General features: G+C 43.3%; 1 protein-coding gene across 1 annotated transcript in view; it reads left to right on the top strand.

The window, feature by feature from the left end:
- Positions 1–339: 339 nt before the first annotated feature.
- eif4e2rs1 (eukaryotic translation initiation factor 4E family member 2 related sequence 1) overlaps positions 340–19,732 on the top strand; it is a 20,601-nt gene continuing 1,208 nt past the window's right edge. Inside the window, exons 1-6 of the mRNA XM_070992936.1 lie at positions 340–505; positions 9,038–9,128; positions 11,412–11,546; positions 11,968–12,072; positions 12,683–12,835; positions 13,272–13,408. Coding sequence (XP_070849037.1) covers positions 489–505; positions 9,038–9,128; positions 11,412–11,546; positions 11,968–12,072; positions 12,683–12,835; positions 13,272–13,408 — 638 coding nt within the window. The 5' untranslated portion in view covers positions 340–488. The remainder of the gene's footprint in view (positions 506–9,037; positions 9,129–11,411; positions 11,547–11,967; positions 12,073–12,682; positions 12,836–13,271; positions 13,409–19,732) is intronic.

The following is a 19,732-nucleotide window of genomic DNA, read 5'->3' as shown; positions in this document are numbered from 1 at the left end:
AAATGCCGGATCACGACATTCAAAGACACTTTAAGCCTTCCTTAACCAACCAACTGACTCTAGGGTGTGAACTTTTCAGGGGACGGAAACATCAAACTGTTGACAGTCAGAAGGACAGGCCACGTGAGGAGTCCATGTTAGAAATGTCCTTTTCATATTTAAGTCATACTAAAATAAGTAGCTGCAGTATAAAGTGCCTTTAGTGTAAATACTTAAGTAAAGTACAAGTACTTCGTATTGTCCTAAAGTACTGTAGTTACTCTCCACCAGGGATCGTTACTGAGCTGCAGCATTCAAAACGCGAACCTGTTGTGTAATATGTCCCTTCGAACCTCCCGTCCTTTGCTGCTGGACATGCGCACTGACGGCTGTAAACTCACTGCAGTAGAGATGCACGAGGAGTAGAAGAAGAGGGAAAATAAAGTAAAAAGTGGAGTAAAAAGTAGATATAAGTGAAGACAAAGAGGAGAGAGTGTGACGGAGGAGGAATGAACCAGCTGGAGCGGTAAGACACGTTCATCCGGTAATATCCGGTAAAAACCCGGAGCACGCCGGGACGCAGCCACAGCTAACAGCTAACAGTTAGCATCAGATTTGACTTTTCTATAATCAGATAAAGAAACAAGTCTAATCAATAAACTAAATCATCAGTTTAATGATACGTTTATACGACTAGAAAGACGTTTAATTTTACTAAAAATAATACTGTTCGATCCGTAGAGTTAAACGTTGTTTATAATGATGAAGGTTGATTGGAAAGAGTCCCAAAGCTGATGAACAAACACGGCGAAGCATCCACTGAGGCCTTCATCTCTGTATGAAAACAGTGACTGGTTATTGATATCTGAGTGTGATCCTGGTCAGGTTATTGATCATCAATAGTCTACATGAAAGCGTCTTTCTGCAGCTGCAACATCCCTACATTAATGTTTGATGGCTCACAGATTGTCCTTTGAAGACCTTTCAGATAAAACTTTATTGATCCTGCCCTCGGAGTTGTCTGGAACACCCCGACAGGAAGACTAGAAAGAAAGAGACATAAAGAAAGAGCAGATGATACAACAGGATCCAAATAAAACTATAGATGCATATTAAAAAATATGAAGAGTTTTTGTACTATTGCACATTAGAAAATTGTAGGAGAATTAACTTGATGTTGCATTCGTTGATAAAATGTCGGGGCCCCGCCTTCCTCAGTGAGAAGGACTGCAGAAATTAACTGCTGTGATGAAATACTAACGAATGTACTGACAGTGAACCAGTCTGAAAACCTGAAGCGTAAACTCTGGATACAGGGATCGTTTATTCAGCTCAAAAGGACGCCGTCTAACCAGGACTTGAATCAAAGTCTCATTTATTAAGCACAATAGTATGACAGAAGATACAGGTGAGATGGCATAACACAAAGAGAAACTTGGGGCAACACGATGGCATAGTGAGAAGTAGTTTTAAGGGAATAATAGGGATGCAAATGTAAAGTGACTGAATGAATAGTTGAGAGAATTTGGACAAATTAACAGTATCATAACCTCACGGACCAACTCTTATTCAGACCTGCTTGGCGTGCCTTCTTGGTTGATGGCGTTCCTATCAAGGCCTGCTCCAAAATGACATGAAGATGCTTCCAGTCGTTGTCGATCTGCTCGCAGGTCCAGTGAACGAACCAGGCACACCAAGGTTGAGAGCTGATGTTGGACAGAGATGTTCAGGAGCTGGAGCTCTACGGCGTCGGCAACAGACCAGGAACGGCTTTGGGTGGTTATCTGACCCAGACCAGCGAGTTAGCAGCATGCTGCAGGTCTTTAGCTTGGTTGGTAACCGCAAAGCAAGACTTTAGATTTAACAATAATAAGACTGATAACATCTTCGATGGCCGGTCGAAAAGTGTCTCCAAAATTATTATTACTTGACAAGAATTTTACTAAAAAAACAAATCATGCGGCTTAGCGTGGCAAGTAAAAATTAAAGTTTTATTTATTTATTTATTGGAAAGAACATATGTTTCATTTCAATTCAATTTTATTTGTATAGCGCCAAATCACAACAGAAGTTGTCTCAGGACACTTTCCATATAGAGCTGCTACAGACCAAACTCTTTATCTACAGAGAACCAACAATTCCCCCATGAGCAAGCACTTGGCGACAACGGCGAGGAAAAACTTCCTTTAACAGGCAGAAACCTCAGACTGAACCAGACTCTGGGGGGGCGGCCATCTGCCTCGACTGGTTGGGTGAGAGAGGGAGAGCAAGAGAGGGAGAGTGAGACAGACAGACAGACAGAGAGACAGACAGAAATGCAGTCAGAGAGAGAGACAGAGACAGACAGACGGACATGCAGTCACAGTAACAGTGACAGTGGATGTAATAACAGCAGTAGCAGTTGCAGTGGATGTCAGGCAGGGCCAAGGCAGGAGACGCAGCTGAAATCCACAATCCAGATTCAGCCACTGTCCATGGGAACCTGCAAGACGACAAAGCACAGAGACTCCGGGGAAGGAGCTAAGTTAGTAACACGCCGTGGTAGGACATGAAAACATGCAGATGGAGAGGGACAGAAGGACAGAGGAGCTCGGTGTATCTTTGGATGTCCCCCGACAGTCTAATCCTATAGCAGCATAACTAGGGGCTGGTCCAGGACCAGCCTGAGCCAGCCCTAACTATAAGCTTTATCAAAGAGGACAGTTTTAAGACGACTCTTAAATGTAGAGACAGTGTCTGCCTCCCGGACAAAGACTGAAGATGGTTCCACAGGAGAGGAGCTTGATAGCTAAATGCTCTGACTCCTGTTCTGCTTTTTGAGACTTTAGGAACCATAAGTAGAAATGCATTCTGGGAACGCAGTGTTGGAGTAGGGCAATAAGGTACTATGAGCTCTTTAAGATAAGAAGGTGCCTGGCCATTTATGGCTTTGTAAGTAAGGAGGAGAATTTTAAACTCTATTCTAAACTTTAGAGGGAGCCAGTGCAGAGCGGCGAGTATTGGAGAAATATGATCTCGCTTCCTGGTTTTTGTCAGAACACGTGCTGCAGCGTTCTGGAGCAACTGGAGAATATTCAGTAACGAATTTGGGCAGCCTCATAGTAAAGAATTGCAATAATCCAGCCTGGAAGTTACGAATGCATGGACTAGTTTTTCTGCATCATTTTGAGACAAAATATGCCTGATTTTTGCGATATTACGTAGGTGAAAAAAGGCAGTCCTTGAAATTTGTTTTACATGGGAGTGAAAGGACATTTCTTGGTCAAAGATGACTCCCAGGTTCTTTACAGTGGTGCTGGAGGCCAGCGCAATGCCATCCATAGCTGCTATGTCATTTGAAAGTGACTTTCTAAGATGTTTAGGGCCGAATACTATAACTTCAGTTTTGTCCGAGTTTAGCATCAGAAAATTGCAGGTCATCCAGGTCTTTATGTCATGAAGACATGCTTGTAGTCTAGTTAACTGACTGGTTTCTTCCGGCTTCATTGATAAATATAGCTGGGTATCATCTGCATAGCAATGAAAATGTATTGAGTGCTTCCTGATAATCTTACCTAAAGGAAGCATATATAAGGTGAATAGAATTGGTCCAAGCACAGAACCCTGCGGAACTCCATAGCTGACTTTAGTGAGCACAGAGGAGTCGTCATTAACGCGTACAAACTGAGAGCGATCTGACAAGTAGGATTTAAACCAGCTTAGCGCAGTTCCCTTAATGCCAATGAAGTGTTCCAGTGTCTGCAATAGGATGCCATGGTCAATGGTGTCAAATGCAGCACTAAGATCCAGTAAGACTAGTACAGAGACAAATCCTTTATCAGATGCAATTAGAAGGTCATTTGTAACTTTAACCAGTGCTGTCTCTGTGCTATGATGCACTCTGAATCCTGACTGGAAATCCTCAAATAAACTATTATTGTTTAGAAAGTCGCACAGCTGATTGGCAACTGCTTTCTCAAGAGTTTTTGAGAGAAAGGGAAGGTTGGATATCGGTCTATAGTTGGCTAAAACCCCTGGATCAAGAGTAGGCTTTTTCAGTAGTGGTTTTATCACAGCTACTTTAAAGGACTGTGGTACGTAGCCTGTTGATAAAGAGAGATTGATCATATCTAATACTGAAGAGTCAATTAGAGGTAATACTTCTTTAAACAGCTTAGTCGGGATTGGATCTAAAATACAGGTAGATGATTTTGATGATGAAATGATTGAAATTAGTTGGTGAAGGTCGACAGGAGTAAAACAGTCTAAAACTGCGACAGACTGAGTAACAGTTTCTACGATTTCTGCGTTTGAAGACAAAACAGTACCTGTTAATGGCAGGAGTCGATGAATTCTGTCTCTAATAGTTAGAATTTTATCATTAAAGAAGCTCATGAAGTCATTACTGTTCAGAGCTAAAGGAATACATGGTTCAACAGAATTATGGCTCTCTGTCAGCCTGGCTACAGTGCTGAAGAGAAACCTGGGATTGTTCTTATTTTCCTCTATTAGTGCAGAGTAATAGGCTGCCCTGGCACTGCGGAGGGCTTTCCTGTATATTTTAAGACTGTCTTGCCAGGCGGACCGAAATTCTTCCAAATTGGTAGAACGCCATTTCCTTTCTATTTTCCGTGAAGTTTGCTTTAATTTGCGGGTTTGAGGAGTATACCATGGAGCTAACCTCCTCTGTTTAATTTTCTTCTTTTTAGGGGAGCAACAGGGTCAAGTGTCATACGCAACGATCCTGTAGCACTATCAACCAGGAAGTCAATCTGGGAGGGACTAAGTTTAGCATAAGACTCCTCTGTTGTATTGAGACATGGCATTGAATTAAATACTGATGGGATCGTATCCTTAAATTTAGCTACAGCACTATCAGACAGGAGTCTGGTATAAGAATTTTTGCCTACTGGCTGGTAGTCTGGTAATATGAATTCAAAAGTTATTAAATGATGGTCCGATAAAAGAGGATTCTGTGAGGAGACTATTAAGTCTTCAATTTCAATGCCATATGTCAGAACCAGGTCGAGGGTGTGGTTAAAACAGTGAGTCGGTTCATGTACATTCTGACGGAAGCCAACTGAGGCTGTGATTATCAACGTCGACATGTACATTAAAGTCACCTACAATAATTACTTTATCTGCTTCAAGGACTAAACCTGATAGAAACTCCGAGAACTCAGCTATAAATTCGGAGTAAGGACCAGGAGAGCGGTATACTACAACAAATAAAAGTGGCTGCACTGTTTTCCATTTCTCATGAGAAAGAGTGAGAACAAGGCTTTCAAATGAGTTATAGTCGAGTTTAGGTTTAGGGTTGATCAAAAGGCTTGAGTCAAAAATGGCTGCAACTCCACCTCCTCTGCCGCTGCCTCGAGGAATGTGAGTATTAATATGGCTCGGAGGAGTAGCTTCATTTAGGCTCACATACTCTTCAGGACACAGCCAGGTTTCAGTCAGACAAAATAAATCAATATTATGGTCTGATATTAACTCATTTACTAGAACAGCTTTAGAGGACAGAGATCTGATGTTAAGGAGTCCACATTTAATTCTCCTATCTTGTTGTACTATTGCAGAGGTTGTTCTAATTTTAATTAGATTCTTATGTTTAACTCCTCTTCTCTGTACTTTTGGTTTACTTAGTTTACGTGGTCGGGGGGCAGACACAGTCTCTATGGAGTGTTGGGTGGGTAACTGCTCTAATGGAGGCGCAGAGAAGCGTGTAGGACTGCAGCTCTGCCTCCTGGTCTCAACTCTGAGTTGTCAGGGGTTAGGTTCATAAATAAAATCGGTCAGATTTCTAGAGATGAGAGCTGCTCCCTCCAAAGTGGGATGGATGCCGTCTCTCCTAATCAGACCAGGTCTTCCCCAGAAAGTCTGCCAATTATCAATGAAGCCCACACCGTTTGCTGGACACCACCTTGACAGCCAGCGATTGAATGATGACATCACTGGTCAGATTTGGCAGGGGTCCAGAGAAAACTACGGAGTCCGACATCGTTTTAGCATATGTACACACCGATTCCACATTAATTTTAGTGACCTCCGATTGGCATAACCGGGTGTCATTACCGCCGACGTGAATAACAATCTTACGGTATTTACGCTTATCCTTAGCCAGCAGTTTCAAATTTGATTCGACGTCGCCCGCTCTGGCCCCCGGCAGGCATTTGACTATGGTCGCTGGTGTCGCTAACTTCACGTTTCTCAAAATGGAGCTGCCAATAATCAGAGCTGGTTTCTCAGTGGGTGTGTCCCCGAGTGGGGAGAACCTGTTAGAAACATGAAGCGGTTGGTGGTGACCTGTGGGCTTCAGCTTGGGACTATGCTTCCTTCGAACAGTCACCCAGCCTCCCTGGTTTCCCGGCTGCTCGCGAGCTATCGAGGGACGGCTAGCCGGAGCTGCACTTGGTTGGTCCGCACCGGCTACGGGGGCCTGGCTAACTACAGCTAATGGTTTTGTTTCCATGGTGCAGAGTCAAGCCTCCAATTCACTAAGCCTCGCCTCCAACTCACCAAATAAACTACATTTATTACACGTACCAGTATCACTAAAGGAGGCAGAGGAGTAGCTAAACATGTGACACACCAAGCAGGAGAGAGCTGGAGAGGGACTGAGAGAAGCCATCGCTAGCTGCTAGGCTAAGCTGGTGTAGCTAGCAGAGCAGACAAGCGGATAGACAAATGAAATTGACGGTCGCTAAATAAACAGACTTATGGGTGCTTGAGCAGAACTAATGTTACTCTAGAGTGCGGATAAAAGGCCGTTGTAACAAAACACAGAGCAAATTACACTCAGAGAAGCAAGAGCGACAAACACATGCTTGAGACATCTTGTCTCTCTCCAAATTAACACCTCCTGCATCAGTTCAGTTGGTCAAGAGCTCTTGAAAGTTGGGATGTTACAACTCCATTTCTCCTGAAGGGATGCAGGGAGGGTAAGAGAAGGTCAGTTAGAGATAGGGCTGGGCCGATAAAACGATAGCGATATGTCTCGCGATAGACACGTCATCAATATCAATTTAAATTGTGTTCAATAAAACATTCGATAATTTTTTTTTCTTCGTCTGAAGAAACCTAAAGTTGCGAAGCAAGGTTGGTTGTATGAACAAAGGCACTCGCTCTCAGGTAACCGAGCAACGTAGGGAGTAATCGCTAATCAGTGAGAGAGACACGCTAACACGCCAGTCATCGTTGTCTCGTGTTTGTTGCTCCGCGAGGAGTGAGATGAGAAACAGAAAGTGAGCGCTGCAGCGAGCGAAGAAATTGACGATAAAACAGGGAAAGTCAGCTCAGTATGGAGTTTTTGGGATTTTATAAGTTGGACCGTCGTCAGACCAATGTGGTCTGTAACTTATGCAAGACTGTCGTCCCCACCAAGACCAGTAACACCACAAACTTATTGAACCAGCTTAGCCGCGCTCACTCTTTGGAGCGCAGCCGTATTCGCCAACGTCCGCCAACCGCAGCACCACCGCACAAGCAGCTGACCGCCATGCAGAGGTATCTGCTTCAGTGCCTGATGACAAATCATCTAAAAGGCACGAAGACGTAACGGAGGCAGCGGCATATCATATAGCTAAAGACACGCTTCACTGAGCATTGAGGAGAAGCCAGGTTACAAACAGCTCTTACACGAGCTTTTTTTTTTTTAAACACACTCGCAATAAAAATCTAATTGAATAGTTCATGTGTGTTTAGAGTAAAAAGAGTGACTGAAGTTGTTCATATGTCTAGGCTGGTTTTATAGTTCAGTGTTACTGTACTGTCTGTCATATTTGTTTGTTTGTATGTTGCAGATGTCAAGTTTTTGCTATATTTCCAAAACACTGCACATATTTGAAAACATTTTATTCAGCAGAAGGTGAATCAGTTTGTGAACTTTCTGCACGAAACCTGCAGAAAAAAAGTTCTCAGGTGTCTCTGTTTACATTTTTACACTTTTTTTACATTTATTACTTGAGTGTTTTCCATGGTTGTGTTGACATTTCCTTTCCTTTCTGCCTTGATAGCTGAGGGATTATAATCAGAGGAAGGTTCAATTTTAAATAAAAATGTTTAAATTGAATGTATTTTTCTCCTGGTCCTTATTTTAAATAGGTCATGAAAAATATCAATAATTATCGATATCGACCGATATAAAACACTTATATCGCAATAGAGTTTTCAGCCGTATCGCCCAGCTCTAGTTAGAGACGAGTTCTGCTACAAAATCTATAAACACAAAAAAACAGTAATATTGAACAAGATATTTGCACAGATGTAATGGATATTAGTGTACGATGACATAAATAAGGGATTAGTGCAGACAGACGGTCTGGGAAGTTGTGATGTGACTCAGTGCGACATGAACTGTTGCTGGAGGTAAACAGTCGGACATGTTGGATCAGGGACCTGCGGTCGCATTCCTTTGCACACAGTGGAGGCAGCACTCTGTCACCGATGGAGCTCCTTAAGCCCCCCACTGTCTCATGCAGGCGGTGGGATGGGATGCCCATGACCGATAACGTCCTTCTCTCACCCACCTCCTCGATGGTGTCCAGAGGACAGTCCAGGACAGAGCCAGCTCTCCTGACCAGTTCAGTCTTTTTCTGTCCCTCTCAGAGCTTCCACAGCCCCACAGAACGCTGCACAGAAAACTGCAGATGCCACCACAGCGTCCTGCATAGTGTCCTACATACTCCAAAGACCTCAGTCTTCTTAGCAGATAGACGACTTTGGTCCCTCCTGTACAGGACATCTGTGTTGTTAGTCCAGTCCAGTTTGTGGTTGAGGTGAACACCCCGGTATTTGTTCTCGCCCAGGATCTCGATGTCCAAACCCTGGACGTTCACCCGTGCTTTACCAAAGTGTTTTTGTAAAGCTGGCTTGTAATCCAGTTTTCTGATAGCAACATGATCTTCATACTGAAAAAATGTGCACCTTTTTGTCTTCAACATAACTTTATGAACAAAGTAAAAAGTACATTTTTACAATCAGGGCAGTAATTGTGAATCTACTGTGACCAGCTGATGACTTTAGCTTGCTAGCAGCTAGCCTGCGATGATAACACTGACACTTCCTGTATGTGTTTCAGTCCAAAAGACGAGGAGGACCAGGAAGCGACAGAGTGTCACCATGACGACAGTGACAGTACCAACAATAACAACAACAACAACCGACACAAGGTGAGTCTGCCTGTCTGCTTGTCAGCTTGTCTGTCTGTCTGTCTGTCTGTCTGTCTGCTTGTCTGTCTGTCATCACCAGACCAAACGATGTTGCTGACTGTTTAACAGCTTTTTCTTCAACAAAGATCTCAAATGCAGTTGGATGACAGCAGATCAACAGCATTTTGAGTCGTGAAATGTGTAGTTTTCCACTTGATGAGGTTAGCAGGTTAGCATTAGGGTCAGGCCATATCTCAGGAACGCCATGAGGGATTTTCTTCAAATTTGGCACAAATGTCCATTTGGATTCAAGAGTAAACTGATGAAAATTTGCGCGATTGAAGGTCACTTTGACATGTCTCAGAGGATAAAATGAAGAAGTGATGACATTTTATATCCAAGTGGTCAAAGCTCAGCGTCACTGTGACATGCAAAAACTTTTTTTCTGGCCGTGATACAACACGGTGACTCAGGAACAGATGGAGAGATTGTGACCATATTGTACATTTGCTCAGATACTGAATTGGTGACACTAATCCTGGGTGTCCACCTTGAAACTGTGCTGATTGTGTTGATCTTCTGTGCTGCCAGGTTGAAAATGTGTGTGAAGTGCCCACACTTTACAGTTTGTAGTTCGTCTAAATGATTTACCGTATGTCGTGAACAAAGCTGATGGAGGTTTAGGGTGAATCCCATTTCTCTTTTCTACCCCTACCCCTTAGCACTACCCCTTGTCCCTTGCCCCTTGAAACGGAGTGCCAAGGGGTAGGGCTGAAAGTCAACCCCTCCGAATTGGGACACCCCTTCGACAATCGCGTACGTCATCAGTAGTCGCCGCTGCCTCTTACGTAGGCAGATGCGACAAGCTAATGCTACCGTCACATTTGATTTGTGTATGACATTCCTGCATGTTGTATCCCACAACGCTGTCAATGTAACTGAATACCAGCAGCGAGGTTGCCAAAGTTATTATTAATAATGTTATCACTGCAGATTATCAGGCTGCCCACAGAGCACCGCTAGTGGCATTCAGCCTGGCAACGGTAACCACGTAACTGAAGCCTTGACTACTATCGATTTTTTTCGGGTTTTTTTTTTTTTACGAGGAAAATGACCACTACACATTGAAACAACGTCAAAATAGACAATAAAGTGGTTTTCGTACATTTTAAAACTTTATTCATGGAGAAAATACCGGTCTTGCAAGGAATTCTGAGAAATCTGTCGTACCCCTCCGTTTGGAGTGTGCCTCGGAAAAATCTCCATTTGGAGGGGTACATAGCCCTACCACTTCCCCCTACCCCTCCGTCATAATGGGAACTGGGACACCCCTACCCCTCCACGTGAACGCGCAAAACGGAGGGGTAGGGCCAAGGGGGAGGGCCAAGGGGTGAAATGGGATTCAGCCTTAGAGAACTGACTGTGATCACGAAATCCTTTGAGAGACTGATGTTGACTCAGCTGAAAGACATTACAGGGGAATATCATATTCAGCACCTGGACCATCAGCACTGGAGCCCCTCACGGATGTGTGCTTTCCCCCCTTCTCCTCTCCCTCTACATCAACGACTGACCTCAGGAGACCCGTCTGTTAAACTCCTGAAGTCTGCAGACGACACAACGCTCGACGGCCTCATTCGAGACGGTGACGAGTGTGCGTACAGACGGGAGGTGCAGTCAGAACAGCCTGGACATGATGGTGGACTTCAGGAGAAGCCCCTCAGCACTTGCCCCTTCACCATCCTCAACAACACTGTTTCCACTGGGGAAACCTTCAGGTTTCTGGGATCCACTGTCTCCCAGGACCTAAGGTAGACTTAATACATAGCCTCAGTCATCAAGAAGGTGCAACAGAGGATGTACTTCCTATGTCAGCTCAGGAAGTTCAACCTGCCTCAGCAGCTGCTGATCCAGTTCTACACAGGAATAATCCAGTCTCTTCTGAGCACATCCACCATCATCTGGTTTGGTTCTGACACCAAACAGGACCGAACAGACTGCAGCGGACTGTAAAGACTGCTGAGAAGATCATTGGTGCCAACCTGCCCTCCATTCAGGACTGACACACCTCCAGACTGAGGAGCAGGCAGGAAGCATCACTGCGGACCCCTCACATCCTGGAGACCACCTGTTCCAACTTCTGTCCTCTGGTTGGCTACAGTTCACTGAACGCCAAAACAACAAGACACCAGTGACAGAAACAGTATATGCCCAAACCCAGTTCAAACCAGTGTTCAGATTTCATATAGAAAGTCACGGTTTGAGTACATTAACCTGTCTGTCTGTCTGTCTGTTGGTGTGCAGACGGTGTGTCCAGGTGTAGGTGAACATCCCCTCCAGTATAACTACACCTTCTGGTACAGCAGAAGAACTCCGAGTCGTCCTGCGAGTTCTCAGAGTTATGAACAAAACATCCGACAGATCGGCACTGTGGCATCGGTACACACACACACACACACACACACACACACACACACACTCACACACACACACACACACACACACACACACACACACACACACACACACACACACACTGATCACAGCTCAGCAGGTGATGTTAAATGTTTGGTTAATGTTTAAAAGGTTATTAAATGTGATGCTGCAGTTGACTTCCTGTTGACATTGCTGAAAGCTGTCTCATTGGTCGCGACAGCTGTGACTCAGGTCACGTTTTTAGGAAGGACTTCACACACAGCTGTTTTTCCAGGTGTGTTCAGGTACAGGTGACATCATACCTGAAGTTTAAACTCAGACACAAAACATCAGTTTGATTTCTTAAAAGTGTGTGTGTGTGTGTGTGTGTGTGTGTGTGTGTGTGTGTGTGTGTGTGTGTGTGTGTGTGTGTGTGTGTTCTCAGGTGGAGCAGTTCTGGAGGTTTTACAGTCACCTGGTCCGACCAGGTGATCTGAGTGGACACAGTGACTTCCACCTGTTCAAGGAGGGAATCAAACCCATGTGGGAGGTATCAACATATACTGAACTGAATAGTGTGTACTGCTCTAGTACTGCTGTAGTACTGCTGTAGTACTTTACTGTCCTGAAAGTAACAAGATGTGTTTTGAAACTGTGTCAAACTCATATTAAAGCTGCTGGTGCTGTCTGTCACTGTTGCAGTGTTGCATTGTGGGTTGTTTGGAGCATTAGCAGATGTTACAGGTGTGATGCGGGTCATCAATACTTATTGATCAAGCCGATGGTTTAATGTGGCTGAGAAACATTTTTGAATGATATTAACAATCAATGTGTTAGTGTTTTCGTTGGCTGTCAAACACAGTGTTTCCATTGGCTGTCAAACACTGTGTTTTCATTGGCTGTCAAACACAGTGTTTCCATTGGCTGTCAAACACTGTGTTTTCATTGGCTGTCAAACACTGTGTTTTCATTGGCTGTCAAACACTGTGTTTTCATTGGCTGTCCAAACACTGTGTTTTCATTGGCCATTTAATCAAACGTAATTAACAAAATTTTTAATAAATACTGAATTTGAATGGTGGACCTGCTGTGTTTGATATTGTTATTATTAACTTAATTTATTAATCAGTGTTCATTTATTAATGGCCCGTCTCCCCCAGGACGAGTCTAACCGCAGTGGGGGGAAGTGGATCATTCGTCTTCGTAAAGGTTTGGCCAGTCGATTCTGGGAGAACATCATACTGGCCATGTTGGGAGAGCAGTTCATGGTGGGGGAGGAGATCTGTGGAGCCGTGGTCTCGATACGCTTCCAGGTATTACAGTACTGTTGTACAGTAGTACTACTGTTGTATCGCTATAGTACTACTACAGTAAATCCAAAGTGAACTGTGACAAAGACGCTAAGATGAAAGTGATCTGTATGAAGCTGAACGATCTTCATCATGTTACATAGTTGCTGCAGACACAGTCCTCCTCCCTCTACCTGCACACAGTGTATCACCTGAGTGGAGGAGGAGGAGGACAGGAAGAAGGACTGACGCTGACTGATGTCTTCCTCATTCTGTCTGAACTTCACTCAGTGTTTTGATGTCAGCAGTATTTTTTATTTTGACGTGTTGACTCTCCTGTCATAAACATAAATATGTATGTTGGATGAGATGAGATGCTTTCTGATTTACTGTGAAGAAGGTCTGACCCGGACCTGATAGGCCTCAGATCTGGATCAGGATCTCTACCTGTCTCCCTCAGGAGGACATCTTGTCAATTTGGAACAGAACGTCCAATGACCAAACGACGACGTCCAGAATCAGAGACACTTTAAGACGAGTCCTGAACCTTCCAACCAACACCATCATGGAGTACAAGACTCATAATGACAGCCTCAGGTACGAGAACTTCTACTACTGTAGTACAACTGTAAAACACAACCATGAAGTACAAGACTCATAATGACAGCCTCCAGCAACAGTCTCGGGTACTAATACAACAAACACTGTGGAAAGAAAATGCAAACTTGCCAGTTGATGAAAAACCGCGGCACTGTCTGACCTGTATCCCACTCTAGCAAATAGTCATCTGGCTCATTGTCACCTGTTCAGGTTACTCAGTCTGAACAGAGACAGCTGGACCTGAAGGAACTCAATTTTCCCTCATAAATGACAGAGTTCACGTGCTAAAGAAGTATACGATTCTTTGAGTTGCCAGAAGTATTACAAGCCGTAGAGCTCCCTGTATGCTAGAATTAAAGAAGCAGGTTTAACAGTCACGTCCTGTTTATGACAGAATCCCACACTGGACTGCACCAGCTGTAGCTGTGAGCGCAGTTCTAATGTTACCTTCTAGAGTTGGGCGGTATCCAAATTTTGATACCGTCAAACTTTCCCCACATTTTCCCGGGGTATATGGTATTACCATAACTAATTGAAAATCACTTTGCAGGGCAGCGTGACATACGCGCAGTTCAGTGCTCACGCTAAGAAGCACCAGTCCTAACTTGTAGCAAACCAGAATGACGGGGAGAAACTCAGCTAAAAGCCTCTACCAAGCATTGCCACCCAAACCAAACAGAATTCATACCCCAAGAAATGATATGCGCATGTAACGAAAAACAAAAATAGCGCACGTCAAAGATACCGCGTCTGCTGGTTTCACCACTTTGCACAAACCACAAAAGCCCGGTATCATGAGAAAGCAGTCTGATGATGACGAAGATGTCTGCCTCCTCACTCTGCGACGGAAACTGGGTGAGCTAGCAGCCAAAGAGTAGCAGAAAAAACCTTTGCTAAATCATAAAGTATGTCTTACCTTCACTGTTTTGTGGTCAAAAGTTATATTCCAGCTCAAAAAAACGCTGCTAATGTCTCCTCCTATGACTCATTAGTTTGAGACCAATCACGAAGGTCCTGCTTGTTTACATAAAGAGGAGGGGGTTTCTAGAGTGGGGGGAGCGCTCTTCATGCAGTAACCTATCTTTGGGTTACTTCCTGCTGGATCCTCATTGGTGTTTCTGTGGTGATTGTGGGCGGGTCGCTGAGCTACTGACCGGCGTAACCACAGTTAGTTTCAGCGCTGCGTCTCACAGAGGACTCTGCTGAGCAGCCCCAAGTCTGATTCTACTGTTTGATTTGCATTTCATCCTTTTATGAGAGCAAAGAACAACAGCAAGCAGAAAAAGGCTGAAAGTGTTTTCAACAGAGGAGTTTCTCCGTGTGTTTGGACGAGATAACGGTACTCTGCCCAGATGAGCGCCTGGACATACCTGAGTTAAAACACCTGTAAAACTGCTCAGCTTCATTTTTTTAGCATGTACTTTTACACAGTCACCTTTTCCCCAGTAAAAATTCAACCTGATGCATGGAACAGAGTGGACGTCATTTTTGTTATGACGATGCTACAATTATGTTAGACCCCTATAGACCTGTATGCGTAACATTTTTTTTAATGACCGTAATAAAACTGATACTGTTGTTATTTTTAGATACTGCGGGATACCTTATTACCGGATTACTGCCCAACCCTATTACCTTCCACCTAGATTTAAAGCGTTGTGCCAGCTGAAATATTTTCCAGCGTCGACAGATCTAACATCCAGCAGGTATAAAATGTTGTTTTAATGTTTGTTTTAATCTACATCATAAACACACTTTTACTGACAACAGTACTTTTAGAAACTGTATATATTGTGCGTATACATAGACCTAGTACTTCTCAATGGCAGCACAGCACGTGTAGTTAGTTTTCTCATCAGAATATTAGCAGTAATACTTTTTTTATGGCAGTAGGATTTTTTTTATTCTGTACGTATACACAGTTTTTTTTCTATTCTGTACCCTGTGTACTTCTTATCTTTTTTTACCTTTTTATGCCAATGTTCTTGCTCTTTGTAATAACCGCTGGCTGTAACGACATTTCCCCAGTGTAAGATCAGTAAAGTCTTATCTTAATGAGGTGGGGTAACTGGGAGGGTGAGAAGGAGCAGGTTATGCATTTTGTGTAGGGGTGGGCAAAAATATCGATATGGCAATATATCGGGATACTTTGTCTTCCGATTCAATATCGATATTCAAAATTTGAATATCGATTTTTTTTCAATTAATAAATTATATTTCAGACGGATTGTTAGTCCAGTATGACTTCTGCGGGGTGTCACTGTACCGCTACCTCACTGCAAGGCTCCCTTCTTCCTCTTCTTCTTCTTCTTCTCTTTTTTTCTCCTGGCGGTTGCAGTGAGGAAGTGGAGCCGGAAAAACACAAGCAAGCATGGCTGGTAACGTTAAACTAGACACGCCTTCAAACTTTAAGGCAGATATTTGGAGGTACTTTGGATTCCAAAGGAAAGGACAAACACACAGTGAGCTGGACAAAGAGTACGCTCTTCGCGAACACTGTTTCACTCCCATTAGATATTCGGGTAACACAGCAAACTTGCGAACTCATTTAGCACGACACCACCCCGGCATATTAGCTCAGCTCATGTTGTTCATGCAAGTATCTTGTAACTTGCACTTGTATAGTTACAATAAAATGGCATGGATAATTGGAATTACATTGTTTTGATTCAGTTTGTCCCATGAAATATCACTATCATCTGATGTACACACTCGGATTTTAAGATGCATAATAGGGTTGGGTGGTAATCCGGTAATAAGGTATCCCGCGGTATCTAAAAATAGCAACGGTATCAGTTTCATTACCATCATTAAAAAAATGCTACGCATACAGGTCTATAGGGGTCAAATATAATTGTATCATTGTCATAAGAAAAATGAAGTCCACTCTGTTCAATGTATCTGGTTGAATTTTTACTCGAGGAAAAGGTGACTGTGTAAAAGTACGTGTTAAGAATGAACCCGAGCAGTCGTACAGATGTTTTAACACAGGTGTGTCCAGGCGCTCATCTGAGCAGAGTACCGTTATCTCGTCCAAGCACACGGAGAAACTCCTCTGTTGAAAACACTTTTTCAGCCTTTTTTCTGCTTGCTGTTGTTCTTAGCTCTCATAAAAGGACGAAATGCAAATCAAACAGTAGAATCAGACTTGGGGCTGCTCAGCAGAGTCCTCTGTGAGCGCTCTGCTCCTTCATGAGACGGAGCGCTGAAACTAACTGCGTGGTTACGCCGGTCAGTAGCTCAGCGACCCGCCCACATTCACCATAGAAGCACCAATGAGGATCCAGCAGGAAGTAAGCCCAGAGATAGGTTACTGCATGAAGAGCGCTCCCTCCACTCTAGAAACCCCCTCCTCTTTATGTAAACAAGCAGGACCTTCGTGATTGGTCTCAAACTAACGCAGAGTCATAGGAGGAGACATTAGCAGCGTTTTTTTGGGCTGAATATAACTTTTGTCCACAAAACATCAAAGATAAAACATACTGTATGATTCAGCAAAGGTATTTTTGTTACTCGCTGAGTTTTCGTCGCACAGTGAGGAGGCAGACATCTTCGTCATCATCAGACTCTCTGCTTTCATATGATACCTTTTGAGGTTTGCGTGAAGTGGTGAAATCAGCAGATGCCGTACCTTTGACGTGCGCTAATTTCGTTTTTTTTGTTACATGCGCACATAATTTCGTGGGGTATGAATTATGTTTGGTTTGGGTGGCAATGCTTGGTAGAGGATTTTAACTGAGTTTCTCCCCGTCAGTCTGGTATGCTACAAGTTAGGACTGGTGCTTCTTAGCATGAGCATTGACCATCTGAACTGCACGCATGTCACGCTGCCCTGCAAAGTGATTTTTAATTAGTCGTGGTAATACCATATACCCTGGGAAAATGTGGGGAAAGTTTGACTGTATCAAAATTTGGATACCGCCCAACTCTAATGCATAATGCCTTTTACATTTTTCAGTGAACTATGTAGAATATCGCAATATATCCAAAATTTGGATATCGCAATATCATATTGTATCGTGACTCAAGTATCGTGATGCGTATTGTATCGTGAGGTCCTTGGCAATACCCACCCCTAATTTTGTGTCTACAATGCTTTCTTTGTGATATTACACAAACTACTGCTGTAACAGTACACAAACGAACATCAACATAGTATTATGCTGTGTTATACACTAGCAAAGCTGGTGAATTGACTGAATAAAAACATGCAAGAAGACCACCACCTGACCAATGATGACGAACAGAGTTGTGTCCCCAGGCGCCGGTCGGCTGGCAGCCCACCGCCCTTGGCCTGCCGTGGGGGAAGGATGGACCTAGGATGGGTTAAATGCGGAGCAAGAATTTCACAGAAGCCTGTGCATGATGTGTTGTGTTCTAACGCATGGAATGTGCATGTGTGTGATTAATCAAAGTAAAGTTCTAAAGTTCGAATTTGACTAACGCCATGTTGGCCAGCAGATAAATAGGGTTGGATAATTTTGTAATGATCAACTCCTAATTTCTACATTTGTGAGTGCAGACTTGGTTATGTGTTAGTTTGATCTGTCCAGTAATAGTACTGAGAGTACTGCGGTATTATCCTAAATTGCAGTTGGCAGTTGTAGTGTTACTAGGGGACTACCTTAATTTGATGTTGCATTCGTTGATAAAATGTCGGGGCACCACCTTCCTCAGCTAAGAAGGACTGCAGAAATTATCTGCTATAACGCTGATAAATACTAACGAATGAACTAACAGCAAACCAGTCTGATAATCTGAAGTGTAAACTCTGGATACAGGGATCGTGTATATTCAGTTCAAAAGGACACCGTCTAACCAGGACTTATATCAAAATATCATTTATTAAGCAGAATTATGGATAATGAGTGATGTATCATGAATAATAAGACAGAAGATGGGAGATGATATGACAAAACACACAAGAAACTTATGGCAACACAATGGTAAATAAATTGGCGATAGTGAGAGGTAGTTGAAAAGGGAATAATGAGGACGCAAACGTAAAGTTAGGGAATTAACGAGTAGTTGAGAGAACTTGGATAAATTAGCAGTATCTTAACCTCACAGACCAACTCTTATTCAAACCCACTTAGCGTGCCTACTTGACTGATGGCGTCCCGTTGTGCTCTGCTCCGAACTAACTCGAAGATGCCCAGACGGTCGTCCTTGACTCGATCTGCTCAGTGGTCTGGTGAAGGCCAAGCGCACCAAGGTTACGAGCTGATGTTGGACGGGGCGTCTCTGGAGCTGGTTCTTCGGTGTCGGTTACAGATGAGGGGCGGCTCGGGATGGTTGTTAGCCGGACCAAAGATCAACAGCTGGCTGCAGGGTTTGGTTCGGTTGAGTCCGTGACGGATTATTTTAGACTGATAGTACAAATTAAGAGTCTCTTAGATGTCGGTCGAAAAGGTTACAAAATTAGTATTACTTGCCTAAATTTTCTGATGTTGAAACAAAACGTTTGGCTAAACAAAAAGGTTAACTTGAAAACTTGCAGCAAATTATAGAAACACGTCTTCTGAAAAATGAATCACGCTACTTGGTCTGGCTTTTGAGTAGCTCGAAGATGGGAAAAACTTAAAGAGCAAAAACAACGGTGCAAAACTAAAAGACAAAACTAAACATAACCTAAGACAAGACGGAGTAACGCGCACTCTGAGTAACGCGCACTCTGAGTAACGCGCACTGAATTCATGCTGCAGCTGCAGACATTTAAATCTGCTCCAGAGGCGTGTCTAATGGGCCGGCCGTCAAACATGTGAGACGCTTTGTGACGCGCAGTCGCCTCAAGGAGCTGAATTAATCAATGACTCACACGAGGGGCTCATCTGCTTCTCACTATGGTCAATCACATATAATTTCAATAACAAATTTTCAATGACATTTCAACATTGTTCACAGCATGCATCGGGCACTTCCTATGGTTGGGTGACAACATTAAATGATAATCCTGGTACAGTTTCATCCCGACATGAATAATGATTCAATGTATAGCTAATACAACAACAAAAGAAATAGAAAGAGATAAAGAAGGAAATAAAGACAAAGAAATTACGAAATAAAGAAATGCAGACCATATTTGCAAAAAAAACATTATCATCCTCATGATTGTTCCTTAATAAAGGTCTTATAAAGCACAGTCAACTTCAAACCCTACAAACCCTTAGATAATAGGAAGGCTCCATTGCAGAGCCTCAGGCAAATCTTAAAACAAAGTTAGATTCACAGCTTGTCATGGGACATGAGAGAACATGGGCATCATATAGATCATGGGTTATTCATGTGAAAATATCCAGCGTTGAGTCATACAGAGATGCA

This window comes from Chaetodon trifascialis, chromosome 23 (assembly GCF_039877785.1).
Source record: "Chaetodon trifascialis isolate fChaTrf1 chromosome 23, fChaTrf1.hap1, whole genome shotgun sequence".
NCBI classification, from domain to species: Eukaryota; Metazoa; Chordata; class Actinopteri; order Chaetodontiformes; family Chaetodontidae; genus Chaetodon; species Chaetodon trifascialis.
Note: the sequence above shows the minus strand (reverse complement) of the source record. Positions and strands in the feature narration are given on the sequence as shown.